The 14,334-nt window shown below is 50.6% G+C and overlaps 5 protein-coding genes across 5 annotated transcripts; 2 read left to right on the top strand and 3 right to left on the bottom strand.

Moving 5' to 3' along the window:
- Window positions 1-57: 57 nt before the first annotated feature.
- BDW70DRAFT_17264 (uncharacterized protein) lies at window positions 58-1,720 on the bottom strand. The gene is made up of 3 exons (XM_073743441.1): window positions 689-1,720; window positions 273-412; window positions 58-177 (listed from the first exon to the last, which is right to left on the bottom strand). Exons 1-3 carry the CDS (start codon window positions 1,445-1,447, stop codon window positions 156-158), a joined length of 921 nt encoding a protein of 306 aa, XP_073598084.1. The 5' UTR covers window positions 1,448-1,720; the 3' UTR covers window positions 58-155.
- A 2,954-nt stretch (window positions 1,721-4,674) lies between these two features.
- Window positions 4,675-5,549, top strand: cp9 (putative serine carboxypeptidase). Its single transcript, XM_073736141.1, has one exon. It carries the CDS (start codon window positions 4,907-4,909, stop codon window positions 5,153-5,155), a length of 249 nt encoding a protein of 82 aa, XP_073598083.1. The 5' UTR covers window positions 4,675-4,906; the 3' UTR covers window positions 5,156-5,549.
- A 577-nt stretch (window positions 5,550-6,126) lies between these two features.
- Window positions 6,127-9,805, bottom strand: BDW70DRAFT_166267 (putative cell morphogenesis protein Sog2). Its single transcript, XM_073741944.1, has 4 exons — window positions 9,133-9,805; window positions 8,937-9,048; window positions 8,534-8,883; window positions 6,127-8,479 (listed from the first exon to the last, which is right to left on the bottom strand). The coding sequence occupies exons 1-4, from the start codon at window positions 9,573-9,575 to the stop codon at window positions 6,400-6,402; spliced, it is 2,985 nt and encodes a 994-aa protein (XP_073598082.1). The 5' UTR covers window positions 9,576-9,805; the 3' UTR covers window positions 6,127-6,399.
- A 501-nt stretch (window positions 9,806-10,306) lies between these two features.
- rsm25 (mitochondrial 37S ribosomal protein mS23) lies at window positions 10,307-11,451 on the bottom strand. Its single transcript, XM_073736140.1, has 2 exons — window positions 10,868-11,451; window positions 10,307-10,797 (listed from the first exon to the last, which is right to left on the bottom strand). Exons 1-2 carry the CDS (start codon window positions 11,296-11,298, stop codon window positions 10,497-10,499), a joined length of 732 nt encoding a protein of 243 aa, XP_073598081.1. The 5' UTR covers window positions 11,299-11,451; the 3' UTR covers window positions 10,307-10,496.
- A 625-nt stretch (window positions 11,452-12,076) lies between these two features.
- On the top strand, window positions 12,077-14,319 carry BDW70DRAFT_132341 (pentatricopeptide repeat protein; the record flags this gene model as incomplete). Its single annotated transcript, XM_073736139.1, has 1 exon — window positions 12,077-14,319. A coding segment is annotated over exon 1 (2,089 nt), but the record flags the coding sequence as incomplete, so codon positions are not given.
- Between the last annotated feature and the right edge of the window lie 15 nt (window positions 14,320-14,334).

Genomic DNA, 14,334 nt, shown 5'->3' with positions numbered 1-14,334 from the left:
GAAGGCAAGATCGTGGAGGTAGCCGGGGAACCTGGCGTCGAGAGAGTTGAGACCAGGAATAGTGGCAGCGCGCTAAATAGTCGCCAGGGTCACGAGCATGTCCTCTTTACCGACGCAAGGCACTGTCAGTGATCTTCACCCTGTTGTCGGGTCGATCAACCGAGGAGAATAGAATCCCTTCGCAGAAGCCCTTTGGTCAGTCCTTGCCTGGTGAGGGGGGAAACAATGTAAGGCAGGAGGGAGGGGCTCAGGGAAACGGTCAACAAACCTACCCAGCAGTTAGGAATAGTCGATCACCAATCGCGCTTCCCGGATTGGCAATGATTATGCCAGAATAATTTATCGATAGTGCGAAATCCGTCTTCCGATGCTTTTCGCTTGCCCACCCTTTTCCAGACCGAGCCAGAACGAGCTATCTGGTTAAATTAGAGACGAAGTAGCAGCAAGAAAAGGAATCCTGAAAGGACGAGAGGCAGGAGGGGAAAAAGCGAAGAGAGCAATAGATGGGGAAGGGAAAAAAAAAAAAAAGGGAAGATGCAGGTAGGGTGTGGACAGGTCAAAGAGAGCAAACAAAGCGCTGGCGGCGACTGCTTGTATAGGACTTCAGCAGATCAGTCAGAGGAGCACAGGGAAGGAGCCGGGATGAGGGCGCTCTGATATAGCCAATGACAAGGTGAAGGAGACATACTACTACTCTGATCTGGACATGAAAACAGCAACAGTAGGCAAAGCAGATGCGGATAGAGGCAGCAGGTCTATTATTACTGAGATCAGACAAGTGTGGCTGAAGGAGTATACTGGACACGACGAGAACAGTAATTAGAATGTGATGGTTCAGATGCGAACAAGGAAAACTAAGAACCAGATTGCTTGAACAAAGAATTAAAAAAGAAATCGAATAAGTTGAGAGGCAGCGAGAGCAAAGCAAGTGCAAAGCGAGTGCAAAAGGTGAGGCTTTGTCTGCAAGCGGCGTGTGGACGATCAGAGTGCTAGAAACAGAAGCAATGATGAGATCGGTGGACGCCTTGATTTGCAAGTGGAATCCCTGCTGAGCTATTGTACGGAATACTGACGAGAGGAATGAGGCCAAGGAGTGTGCTGGACACAGACTCATGCCCCTATCCGAAAACAGGACTGCGAGAACCTTAAGCGGAATGTGGCTCCTATACCGGTCCTTCACTCCATCACTCCATCGTCCATCACTCCATCGCTCCATCCGTTGCTCCATCCACTCTCCAGTCCATTCTCGATCTGTGCAGGGTGCTGGATGCAACGGACGCACCTTACCGTGATGCAGCCAGAGTACAGTTGAGAATTTAGAACTCTGATGAACTCTTTTGAACTCATTTGGACTTTTGACCTCTGAAGCAAGAAGACTCGCGACCCGCGTCAAAAAAGCAATCATCTCTGTGCCTTCCGTGCCTAACTGTATTCCTGACAGGCTCATCCCAACCTGCCTCTGCCAGTAGTAGTTCCAGCCAGCGTACTTTGTCGCCTTACCAGCATCGTCGGTTTCATGGTCGACTCTCGGCTCCTCCACAGCTCGGAACACGCCGACCGGCTTCGTACCCGCCCCAATATCAGATACGCTGCCTTTTTACCATATATTTACCATATTTACCATACCTACGGCGTACGCATCGCCTCCTCATTCTGCTGGCCTTTTATTCAGGATCACTGTCTGGCTTACTGCGCTTCAGCTGTCCAGCTCAAAAAAATCTTGTCTATGTGGGTTGGCTTGTGCTCGCGTTTCCTCAGCAATTGAGTTGGAACTCTGAAAGTCTATAATTATACTTCGTAGCCCTAGCGTAGACCCATTCTTGTCACCGACATTTCGGTTCAGCGAGAATGAATGACAACTGGGGGCGACGGGATCCGTGATATCATGATATCGCGTTACACCCCGTTTTCGAACAGATTTACCGACCGGAGCCCAGGATACTAGTCAACATTGCGTGGCGGTCGAAGCCCCAATTGCAGTCTTCCAAAGTAGATGCTGCCAGCTAACCCACGCGCATGGGGGTGGCCGTTTGTGGCGACTCGTTCTAGGGATGCCAGCCAGAGTCGATGTCCAATGGACGTGGCCACGACGCCCCGGGATGCGGTCTCCAGTACAATTGGCAAGCAGATCGTGCAAGTCGCCGTCTACATGGCCGCTTGCTGCATTTCCTCCGCAATGATCTGTATAGGCTGATTCCCGCTTCACGGGTCGATGGCGAGGTCATTCGAGGACGGCGTACGGAGTACGGAGTAAAAGCCCGTAAAAGCTTGGAGAATCATGTGGTTGGATCCTCCAAGACCAACACACGAATAAGGAGCGGCAGAGTGATACAGAATATGGCCGTCTATCGCCTCACTTTTTACGGTCAAACTCGACTAAAAATCTCGCCCACATGCGAGGTCGCCTCATTCTCGTACCGGGCCGAGAGCGGTGCGATCTAACTGGAAACAAGTTGTTTACATCCAGTTATCACGAAACAGCGGTCTCGCTGTTTCGAACCCGCTTTGTCTCCAGTCCCGTGCGATTCGTGTCGAAAAAGCGGATGCCGCGCAGCACCAGCAGTGCTACTACTCTTATCGACCAGGACCTTGGACATGTTTTGACAAACTCGTTAGGGCTGAGAGAGGATGGTGGGCGTGGCCCGGCATGGCCCTATCTCAATAGGCCGCGCCTCGGGCGCAGCCTACTCGTAACGTACGAGTTTGTTTCAGGATGTGGAAGTAACATAGGAAAGAGACAAGTCTCTTCGACTTTTCGAGATATGGCGGCTCTCAAAAGGAGCAGAATAGAACGAAGGTCAAGTGCTGAAGTTCGAGGAGAGGCTCAGACGCCTCAGAAGGATCAAGGGACACCAACCAAACCATCATGTGATACATAAAGAAATAAGCTTTGTCATATAGTTATAAGCCAACTAATTAATTAGTTAACTAGTTAGTTAACTATAGCCTGACGCATAATTTGGACACCTACTCTTGTGTACTCCTTCTATCGGTGTCCCTGTTCCTCATTCGTAAGGCTTTGTCCATGATGCTTTTGTCCCGCTCTCTAGATGTCTATTCACTTATGAGACTTGCAAAAGCAGAATGTGACCTGTTCCAGAGCCCAGGCATCAATATCTTGACCATAACACAGTGACTGACGATGTCTAGCCTCCCTTACATCCCTCATCATTGGTGTACTAGCTGACCTCAGTCAGTGGGAAGATAGCATATTTGCTCTGATAGAGAGACGACCAAGTCTCAAACAGAACCAGTTGCTTTGTTTATCAAACATGCTCCTTAAATGGCGATCTGAACCTCGTTCGACTGTGTTCTTTCAAGTATTTTGGTCTCAATGAAGTCTATAGCTTATTGAGGCCAGCATGCGGAAGTGTTCATCATTTCCAGCAGGAACTCTGATTATTTCTAGATCCTTAATTGCTTCTGGATATCTTCCAATCCATTGCAAGTTGCCATCAATATGCATTATTTTCCTTTTCTCTTCTTGGTGCATCATGCATCAAAACCTCATATGGGACGGCTCTGTGGCTCTGTGGAGTGCTTTTTGTTGCCTGGATGATGCATGAAATGCACATCAGGCATTCTGCTCTGTGCTTCAGCACATTCTTGCTTCAACTCTTCAGGCCAGCATGTGCAGGCCCGGATGTCTCTTAGTTGGGAGTCTAGCCCCTGCCAGACGGCCCCCTGCTTAACTGGCCCGGACGGCCTTCATCCCCTTGTTGAATCGGGAAACTCCCTATTTCTGGCCTTTCTCAACCAGAAGACTCTGTCTACAATAATAGTCTGATCTGTTGGTTTTTGCTTGGGCGGTTTTCTAATCAGCACTAACAGCAGTTTGAACAGTCTGGTCAAATGGCGGTCCCGACTGTTCTTCTATGATAAAACTCACCACCAGGAATGGCCCAATCTCATTTGATGGCAATCCCACTCGCGTAGTCGTAAATCCAGATTCCTGGCCCAAATTGGACATGACCTTTATGTCAACCAACCCGTCGGAACTGGATACTCGACCGCGAGCGAGCGCTACCCGGCTGTTGACATCGTTGTTGTAGCTTCGCTTATACAGCTGGATCCAATGCTTCTTCGCATACTTCCCGCATCTCCAGTCAAAGCAGGTCCATTTGACGGGAGAGCCTTGGCAGGCATATACATACCGTCTTTGCCTCGACCATCTTCGACAACCAGGACTCATTTCCATTGATCTCCATCCATTACCATCTGTGATGGCTCGATTGGCAATGGAGCTGCTATGGCGTCAGTCACGTTTGCAAAATCTGCAGTCGCAGCGTTCGATAGTTGATATTCCTGATAATATTTTAGCCGTTTTCAGGATGCAAGTGGAACATGCGGCTTCAATGATTCCTGAAACAAGCAGCTCGATTCCCTCCAGAGGGCACCATTTATATTCCTGGGAATCGGGAACGCGAGACCTTCAAGCACCGGCGCAGTCTAAGTGCCATATTCAGTGGAATCTCTAGCATCCATCCAGTTACAGCCGAAGAGGTTCAACATCCATCTACTCATCCTGCTATGGCTCGTGTGCAACCTTCTCCACCGCATAGGACTATATGGCTACTAGAGCCAACAAGCTATGCAACTACGACTTCTACGATATTAGTCATGACTGTCACACAAGCGATCACTCTAGCCTCGTTGCGCAGTACTTCAGCCGTGCCGACATCCAGGTGTGCTGAATGTGCTTTCTTCAGCCTCAGCGTCAACCCAGTCTCAGCAGCTAGCCTTACTAGCAGCGTCCCCCCAACGCCATCACCGGACATACTGTAACCAAGCGGTCCTCGTCACCCTTGGCAGCGGGCAACCCCCACAACCACCCGTCTACTCCATCCTCCCGGTATTGGTCACATCACACAACATCTCCCTCCACATCTCCTTCGGCGAGTACGACATGCTGCTCAACCACTACGGCGCGGAGCTCATCTTGCAAACCATGATGTGGAACGGGGCTCAGGATTTCTCCTCACCAAAAACTTGTCCTTTTTGCTCGGACAACGCCGCGCCGGCGCCTTCCGTCTCGCACTCCCGCGGAGATAGAAGCAAGGGTACGCATGAGCGCAGCGAACAAAGGAACGGAAAGAACCCCCAGGGGACCTGCAAATTCCCAGAAGCCGGGAATGGGCCTCCGAGCGCGGTGTAACGTACCGCCAGTTCAAAGGCGCAGATAACAGTGTTTTTCTCCCCCAGCAAGCCACGTGAGATGTTTGCTTATGTGCGGGACATTGTTGTGGCCCCTGCTGTGCCTACCTAGGCCGGAAGTACGCAGCCTTGCTGCATACAGTACGTGCTAGTATGCATGGAGTTAATGGGATGGTCGACTTTTGGCATTGTTGTTTGCTATCGTACTTTTACCCCTCTTTCCTCCTCTTCACTACGCTTGCGCTTTGCCTACATACACTGCATGCACATACATGGCCGGGATGAGAGGAACTCGAGCTCGAACTCGACTCGAGGATCTGCGTAGGCTAAGTGGAGAAGAGAATAGACAGATGCTTGGGTGATGGTCCGGCTCTTGTACTAGGTACTTTTACTTCGTGGCCTGTATGTATGGGATTACTTATTGTCCCAGTAGTGTTGCACTCTTGGCCCGTAAACCATTCGTAGCACTTATTGCTAGGATACTTTGACAAGAACAAGTACGCTACACCAAAAGCCAAAAGTACAAGGAAATGGATAAAATAAAACCTATATATACTCCGTACATCGGCACTCCGAACAGAATTCCCTTCACCATCTAACCTCTTACGCCATGCTCACTCAACAATCCTTTTATACTCCATGACTATCCCACAATCAATAGAACGAAACAGAACAGAATCCGAAAGGATCGAGTCGTAAAAGAAACAAAGTCCATGCAGCTAAGTTCCCATAGATAAATGTACAAACGCACATTCTCACACTCCTGGTACAGATCCGTGACCTCTGGCAAAAAATAAGAAAAAAAAAATCAGATTCTCAAGTCTAGCCAGTTCTATGGATCTTCCACTTTAACAGACTAGATAGACTACCGGGAAGACTCCGAGGGAGTAAGCATAGGCACTAAGTAATGACCTCCCTGCCCCGGGGACTTGGCTGGCAGCGAAAGCACGAGGACCGTGCGCCTGCAGCTATTCTGTTCGAGAAGCGTGCTATGCAGGACTCCGGGTGCGGAGCCCAGGATTAAGCTGGTGAAGGGGCTTCGCCTAATCTGTCCTCGGTCCTGCCGAAGGGAGCCTTACTCCCAATGCAGCGGATGCATGGACAAAGTACGGGGATTTCTTGTGTGGTCACGTCACTTTTTCTTCTCTCCTTTGTGACGAGAAATTGAGATTCTGATGGACGATGATCTGGTTGTGTAACGGCTGGATCGTAAAGAGCGCGGGGTTGGCGTTACACATGGACAGATCACCGTCGCGAGAAGAATGGTGCCTGATTTGGCATTGAAAGCAAGGAGTCGGCTCGTTGAAAGACGTCACCCTCGAAGAACTTATCACTGTAGGCACTTGCAGGTGTCGAAGGTACTGTTGCTTGCGCCGCTGGGCCCAGAGCAGCGCTAAGGGGGGTTGCGGGAAGGGCAACAGAAGGTGACATGCTTGTGTTGAGCTGAGGGTAATGTTGTTGATGGTGATGATGATGATGCTGCTGTTGTTGCTGCTGCTGCTGATGTGAAGTTTGGGACGGCAAGGGTGGTCCGTATATGGCCGGGGGGCCGTTCCCGGGAGCCATGTCTGCAAGATATGACCATGGAGAAGCCTCGATCAAGCGACCTGCTTCCCTGCTGGCCTTTTGCACAGGCCGTAGAATCACGATGACTTCAGATGGGAGTAAGTGCATGCTCCGCACTTCGCGCATGTCAGTCACCAATTCGACAAAAGACTGCATAAAGGCTTTGCATAGTTGCCAGAACTCGCGTTGGTTCCGCATTCCACCCCCTGGTTCCTTCACCTTCATATTAGACAAACGAAGCCCGAGGGCTTCTGATACCTCCAGACAAACCCGGCAGCGGTGAATGAGGTTGTTCCATAGCATCTGGATATCTTCGAATTCTCGATTCTGTTCCGCAACCTCCAGGTTCCTCGCAAAATGACGGCGGGCAACAGGTAGCGCCTGGAGAGCAGCGGTGTAAGCAGCGGTAAGCTGGTAGAAAATCTTCTCAAAAATCCGTTCCTCTTCTATTTCGTCTAAGCCGGTCAAGGGGTTTATCTTAGGTATCACCGAAGTAGGCATCGGAGGGAACGACTCGCCTGACCGAGGTGTAGCAAGGGACGAGGGTACGGATGTGTTGACATGATTCGACCTGCTGCTCGACCGACTCCTCGCTCCATAGCTAAATGGAGCGGGAGCGAAGCCTGGAGAGCTAACGGCGGACTGAAATGTGGCAGAGGCTGGTAGAGGCCCATGCATGTTAGTTTGTGGATGCAAAATTGTTGTATCGCTACGGAGCCGGCGAGTGGAGAAGGACGGTTCTCTTCCCCGCGTCGGGGTGACTGTTGAGCAGTGGTACCTGTCTGAATCCGCAGACTCTCTGCTGATCTCAGGTACTGGTGGCCTTCCAGTAGGTCTCGGTCGGTTTCCAACAGGTACCTCCAAGCATGCACATGCGTTGCGGAGCTCAACCACGCTACCAAATATCATAAGCATCAGCGAGCGAATGTAGCGCGAATCGCCATTGGCAACGATTCTGTCAAGGCTGTTGCGTAACTGGGTTCCGACGTGAGAGTACGCCATGATACACGTCTCGCACTCCCTCTTGACGGCCTCGTAGGAGGCTCGCATTGGCTCCGAATCATCTGCTCGTGAGTTTTCTGCATTTTCAAGCGCCTCATTTAGTCGGTCCACATGAGTGGAAGCGTTGTAAAAGACAATTTCGAGACTATTTCGCCGGTAATCATCACGCTTGATGACATTTATAAGGGCATAGACATGAGACTGGACTTGGAAGAGGGCAAAAAGAATTCCCTTGGCGCATTCAATTATGGGACTTCCAGTTTCCCGCTCGCCCTTGTGCTCTGGTAGACTCGACATCCGATTCACGAGTCCATCTCTGGGCCGCCTGCGCTCTCTTGGGCTGCTCGGACTAGACGAGTTGCTGATAGATGGCCTTGTCCGAAGAATAGATCCATAACTGAGGCCACGGAGGTGACTATTGCGGTATGGCCGCACTTCGTCCAGTGTGCCCAGGTCGGTGTTCTTTCGACTGATGACTCCCATGCGCTTGGACCGTGTTGCAAAAGAGGCTTGAATGATGCCCTCGCTATTACTTCGATTCCGCTCATTAGCCCCAGGTATGGGACCGGGACGCTGGAGGATTTGCAGAGCACCGCCATGTCCAGAAGCAATGCGATAATGTGATTTGAGTGGGATGGGAGGTGGTCGTGATAATGACGGCGATTTAGGGTCAGCGCCGTCGCCTGTGCTTGGAATCACTGGGAAGCGACTGCTCACTCCCCGTTTGACGGGTTTTGGAGTGTCCAAGATGCCATCACTATGTGGCCGAGAATTAGCTCAAACCCAACGCAGCCGGCTTTCAGAAACATACCTTTCGTTGATTGATTCAAAGTCATTAAGAGTAATAGGTTGCCGCGCCTTAAGATACCTTTTAAGCTCGGCCGTTAAAGCAACTTCTTTTTCGTTGTCGCTCATCATTGAGGAGGCAATCTCGGCCTCAGATGTTTCTATTACTTTGCGGAGCGGGTACCGCAGAGGGTTACCAGCTGCTTTGAGGATCTGAAGCTTGTTCATATCCGACACACCAAGTGGTAAATCGTCAAGGCGGTTTTGCATCACCGACAAAACTCGGAGAGATGTCAACTTCTTTATTTCCTCCGGAAGCTGGCTAATTTTGTTGCGGCTCAAATCCAAGATCTCCAGTAATGGCAGTTTAATCACCTAGCATACCCAGTCAGAAAGCTACGACAGAAGATCAATCAGACGAAACGTACTCCTCTAGGAAATTCACGAAAGTTGTTAGATCTGACGTTGAGATATCGAAGATGAGAGCACTCTGCGAATCGGTAGGGAATATGGACCAGCTGATTGTTCCATAACGAGAGCCTACGACATAGTCAGCATCATGTGGATCAATTCTCATTCGCTTCTTGCACGATGAATCCCAGGAGCCTCGTTACTGCTACACACCGTTCAACTTCGTCCTTGATAATATCCACAACCGGCTCCGGTATACGACTGATATTTGAGTGGCCCAAATCAATGGTCAGCTTCGGCTTGACCACATCACCGACCGCTTCGCTTCCTGCCAAGGACCGTTTCGTTTCCTGGATCCCGTTCTCTACTGCCCGGCGCGCAAGTTGGATTGTCTCCTCCGGCGTAAGCGATTCACGCGACTTTGTCGACTTGCTGCTGGTATCGCCGGTAGACCCGTTCACCAACGTGGCTTCATCTTCGCTCTTATTCGACCCGTCAGTGGTCGAGGATGACGAGGATAACGGCGCCGCTGGCTCGGGGCTGTATCGGTTCGCGTCTTCCTCCTCAGTGTCTCGATATGAGCGAGGCATTCTTAGACTATCCTCCGGTCGAACCAAAGTAGAAATCATGGTGAATGAGGAAGAGCCACGATTCATTCACCCAAAGCATGCATTTAGACTTGGCCTTCCAAGCTATCCACTCAAGCAACCTGAAGATCTCCGCAGCCTGTATTCGGGTCGAAACCAAGCATGGTCGATAACGAGGTATTGGGACGTTGACGATCACTCCGGAAGGCGAGTATAATGATAGAGATGTGTGAGAAGTCGCGAACAGAGTAAACAGAAGAAAGGATCACGTTTGTTCGAAGCGCGAAACAGAGCCGGGGCCGAGACCGTCCGTTGCGTTGAAAATAGACCGTGGCTCGTCTAATTCGGAGTAGAGGAGCAAGGGGGAATAACTATATTAATCGTACAGAGGCAAACTGAGACGTCAGACCGACAGACTGTAGATATCAAAGGCTGGCAGGTCGCTACGTGCACTTCTCAACCGCGTTGGGTCGGTGTCATGGGAACGAGCGTGCTAGGCGATTAGCGAGACACTAACTGGGAAAAAAACTTCATCTAAGAAGATGAAGAATAAATATGAATGTCATAAAGCACGACCGCAGCAGATACCATTCGTTCTCGCACTCAGTAGGATCGAGCAGTACGGCTTGAGGTTGACGTCGGGGTGAAACAGTCGGAGAAGCCCAAGTTCGGGTCGCCGATGAAACGACGATTGGCCCAATATCCAACGCCTTGTAAATAGTCCACTGTTCGCCTGGTTTTCTGGACAATACAATTGTGTGTACTGTATCTTGTTTTTGGTGTTTAGTTGTTAATTTCTGATTTTTTTCCCTTTTTATTTGTGTGTTCTAGTTATGTAGAGACAAATGCTGCTCCCGTCACGTAAAATCGACCTCACCGGGAGATTTATACAGGAACTGAATGGACCAAACAAAGTACAATAATATACATAAGCCATTGGTATCGACTGTCTCCTTCCAGACCAGACACCAGCTGGAGAAATCAAGCCGGTTAAGGAAGGCTCTGGTTTTCAGGACCATCCTCCGATGTTGACGCCTGATCGACAATTTGTGCTTCCGTCTTCGCCCATGACTTCCAGGCTTCAAATTGCTGATTCTCAAGTTCCATACCAATCTCTAGGCGAGAAGGTCCGAAGACCGCACCTGTAGCCTCTGCCTCTTCAACAGCTACTCGACGCTCAATGTCCTCCTGTAGGCGGAGTCGATAGAATTCGCGGCGCGCAATATCGTAAGCACGACTTTTTGTCATATCGGGAATGTTATTCAGGAGCCACAGTTGTCGTTGCACGACGCTTTAAAAAGACGAGACGTTAACCACTATAGAAGAACATAGAAGTACAATTCCAGGTTACCGATACATACCTCTCGCCATCCAACTTTTTGCCTGGCTGCTGCATCCTACTCCAGTTGTAACGTTCAAAATCTTTGCCTGAACTCTCAACCAGAATTCTAGGCCTCGCCAGTTCCCAAGGATGGTCGCGGAAGAACTTTTTCCGCAGTTCATCCTCCTCGTACTTGATCTCGACGGGCAAGAACATACGACTGGCTTTCTTTGGCTTCACACGCTTTGTCTGGACCTGAAAGACTGGCTGCGGCGTTGGATTTCCCGGTATAGTCTTCATGCGTTGCCGTACAAGTGGGTGTTGCTGGGGTCGTTCGCGCACGAGGATTTGAGCAGGAGGGATATCGCCAACGACATTAACCCATCGAGGGAGATCACCTTTATTCCCAGCCGCAATTGAGTCGATTGCGGTTTTCCGCACTTGAAGTGCTGTGAGATTGTATTTCCCCATCGTCGAGGACGTTGCTCCTGTACTGTTTTTGATGTGAGCGGGAGCCGTGTAGCAGCTTGGAAATTAACGGCTACTTTCCGGCCGGAACGCCTCGTTCAATGGCCTTGGACGTGACCTCGTGAGAGAGATGAATGATGGCTTGCTGAAGAGGCGTGTCTGGTGAGGAGCTGGGCGGGTGGACGAGGAAAAGATGGATTGGCAATGACCGGCTCCGATTGGCCCGAGCGCAGACTCCGCTCCGTCCAGAAAAGCGCATCTGCTCAAATATTGAACTCAGACAGCGACCAAGAGCAATTGCTATTCCACGCGGAGCACTCCTTCTGCCTCTCTCCCCCCGCGTCGGACGACCTCAATCGACGTTCTCCAATCATCTCCGCCCAAATCTTCAAGTCTCTCTAGACTTATTTTGGTTATGCATGGCTGAATCGATACCACAATGTCTGCCATCTCATGCCTCAGCCCAATAAGTCCCAGAGCCCACCACACCTGCGATCTCTTTCTTCGCAGGGGTCGATTACGGGCTTGCCCTCCGACTATACGCCTATGCGTTACCAGTCATTCTTCTTCTCCAATGTTTCTGCCCGGCGAATCGGCTCCTCTCAACGTGCTCGACCGGTCGCGACTTCTATAGCGGACATATTTGTCCGCTCATTGGTGGTAGCTGGCTACTGTCACAAACACTCTCCTCGAAGCAGGACAATTAGCACAACTTCTGCCAAAGCTTCGAGGGGATTGACGGGGGATTGGGAGGACAGGGGCTTGGGGCGAAGCCGCAGGCGGACCCTGGCCAAACATCCACCGGGTTTTATGACCCAAATTGAGAATTTAGGAGTACGTCGATCAAAAGCACAACGCATATTCAGTTCTACTGTCGCACAGCGGGTGGAGATCTATGATTCGCAAGACCATCGGATACATCAGTCATCCACACGCCATTCTTCCCGCAGCACACCCGTTAACTATGCGAGGCCGAGCAATACAGCCTGCATCGAAAATACTTCTCGACCACTGCAGCGCGAAGGAACAAATTCCGGCCGATTACATGGTAGCATTGTACCTCATGAGGATTGGGAGCGCGTCAAGAGTCGCGGCCCAGCACACGAGGTGGCCCACAAGCAAGAAACCTCATGGCTTACAGACAGGGAAAAGAGTTACAAGAGCTCCGCGAAGGAATTGTATGAGCATACGTCCGAGATATACCAGGAATTGTTAGGAGACCAGGCCTGGAGGGAGGCCGCCGACGCTGCTGCCGCGTTCGAACATTTTCCAGCACAGTTCGATGGTACGAAAAGTTCTGATGAACTCAACTCCGTCCGAAAACTGGAAGAACATCTTGGGGACAAGACAAAGGCGAATCATTACATATTTACGCTTTACAGAGAACTTCCCTCTCCTGGGGTGAAGCATCTCTCAAAGCGGTCCCGCGGTCTGCTTCTGCGCAGGTTCGCCGATCCTCCAGGCCGCCGTTGGGTTGATGCTAGACGTTATTTAGCATTGGTAGAAGATATGTTGGCTGCCGGCCTTCCACTATCTCGGTCACTTTGGTCCTCCGCTATCCACCTGGCAGGTCGGTCGACGGGCAAGGTGACTAAATTCGACTTGGTGCGGGCGGTCGGTATATGGAATCAAATGGAGCATTTGGCAGGAATCAAATCAGACAGCGTCGTCTTCACAATTCTATTCGATATAGCTGCCAAAGCAGGCCAATTCACCGTCGCCGAGCGCTTAATAGAAGAAATGGAGAGAAGGCAGATAAAGTTTGGTCGCGCCGGGAAGGTCACCAATATCTTCTATAATGGTTTATTGGGGGATGTTGATGGTATTTGTCGGGCTTTTGACGAGTTTGTGGAAAGCGGAGAGATAGTCGACACTGCGGTGATGAACTGTCTTATGACATCCTTTCTCAAAGCTGGCGAAACAGAATCTGCGATGCAGATCTACCAGCAACTATTACAGAATCAGCCCACTACGAATATTGCGCGACAGAATCTCACATCGGAGCTCATTGCTTATCGGAAAAGCTCTAAGAAACTGGGTCGCGTGCTGCAGGCCTCGGCGTCTCTGAAAGGCCGTCTCCCACAACACCATCAGGCCCTTCAAGAAGCCCTCGTGGTAGGTCCTGATACGAGGACTTTCCATATACTGCTGAGTCACCATGCCTACAAATCTGGGGACTTGGGAGCGTTTGAGTCCGTTCTCGAGGATATGGAGAAGGTCTTTCCTGTACCACCACGTGGCATGATCTACTTGCTGCTTTTTGAGGGATTCGCTCGCCATGGACGACACAAGAGAGGCTGGACGGCAGAAAAGCTGCGGACGGCCTGGAGAGCCTATCTTCGGGCGCTCTATGAATCCAAGACTAGACTCCAGCATCGATCATTTGCTTTACCCCCATCTTTTGTATGGGAGAACCCGCTGAGAGACGATGGCGCAACAGCTCCACCTGTTTTGGTGGACAGTTCTATCGAATTATACACGCCCTTGCCAATCGCTCCATCAAGCCCGCGAGGTCCAGCGTCGAAACCTCCAGCACAAGACGAACACCAATCAAGTGTACAGGAGGACCTCATAGATATCCTTGACCAAGATCCACTAGATCTTGACGTCCTCATCGACATACCAACGGACCTGACCCAGGAACGCCCACGCGAAGGAGACACCCTAGGATTGCTGGAACACCGACTTGAAAATGGCGTTTTCCTAGGCCGGCGAATGATCCTGATCATCCTACGCGCCTTTGGCGCCTGTTCCGGGCCCGACGAAATCATGGAGGTCTGGCTTCGCATGGAGAGCATATGGCAGCCCGAAAAGCGCAGGGGAACTGATGTAATAGCCGTCAAGGAGGAACTGGAGCTGCAACTGAATAGAGCCCGTCGCCGCGTCGGCCCAGGATTGAAATAGCATTTGTGTACATTAGACTCATTGTTCAGTCTCCATCCATGCGAGCTTTTATATATTGTTGCTCAAATGATCCTGTATTTTAGCGTTAGTAATAGATCACATTATTAGACTTGAGATACACCATGAATACATGTG

The sequence above is a fragment of the Aspergillus foveolatus genome (genome assembly GCF_047715535.1).
Source record: "Aspergillus foveolatus strain CBS 279.81 unplaced genomic scaffold BDW70scaffold_12, whole genome shotgun sequence".
Taxonomy (NCBI): Eukaryota; Fungi; Ascomycota; class Eurotiomycetes; order Eurotiales; family Aspergillaceae; genus Aspergillus; species Aspergillus foveolatus.
Note: the sequence above shows the minus strand (reverse complement) of the source record. Positions and strands in the feature narration are given on the sequence as shown.

What these genes read in the sequence shown, in the direction of transcription:
- cp9 (XM_073736141.1), top strand. Translation starts at nt 4,907, where the DNA reads ATGCTGCTCAACCACTACGGCGCGGAGCTCATCTTGCAAACCATGATG.
- rsm25 (XM_073736140.1), bottom strand. Translation starts at nt 11,298, where the DNA reads ATGGGGAAATACAATCTCACAGCACTTCAAGTGCGGAAAACCGCAATC. An exon ending in AAAAAGTTGGATGGCGAGAG is followed by an intron (nt 10,798 to 10,867) that starts GTATGTATCGGT and finishes GTCTTTTTAAAG; the next exon opens with CGTCGTGCAACGACAACTGT.
- BDW70DRAFT_166267 (XM_073741944.1), bottom strand. Translation starts at nt 9,575, where the DNA reads ATGAATCGTGGCTCTTCCTCATTCACCATGATTTCTACTTTGGTTCGA. An exon ending in ATCAAGGACGAAGTTGAACG is followed by an intron (nt 9,049 to 9,132) that starts GTGTGTAGCAGT and finishes ACTATGTCGTAG; the next exon opens with GCTCTCGTTATGGAACAATC. An exon ending in TTTGAATCAATCAACGAAAG is followed by an intron (nt 8,480 to 8,533) that starts GTATGTTTCTGA and finishes TCGGCCACATAG; the next exon opens with TGATGGCATCTTGGACACTC.
- BDW70DRAFT_17264 (XM_073743441.1), bottom strand. Translation starts at nt 1,447, where the DNA reads ATGAGCCTGTCAGGAATACAGTTAGGCACGGAAGGCACAGAGATGATT. An exon ending in ATGTCCAGATCAGAGTAGTA is followed by an intron (nt 413 to 688) that starts GTATGTCTCCTT and finishes TTAACCAGATAG; the next exon opens with CTCGTTCTGGCTCGGTCTGG. An exon ending in CGACTATTCCTAACTGCTGG is followed by an intron (nt 178 to 272) that starts GTAGGTTTGTTG and finishes GCTTCTGCGAAG; the next exon opens with GGATTCTATTCTCCTCGGTT.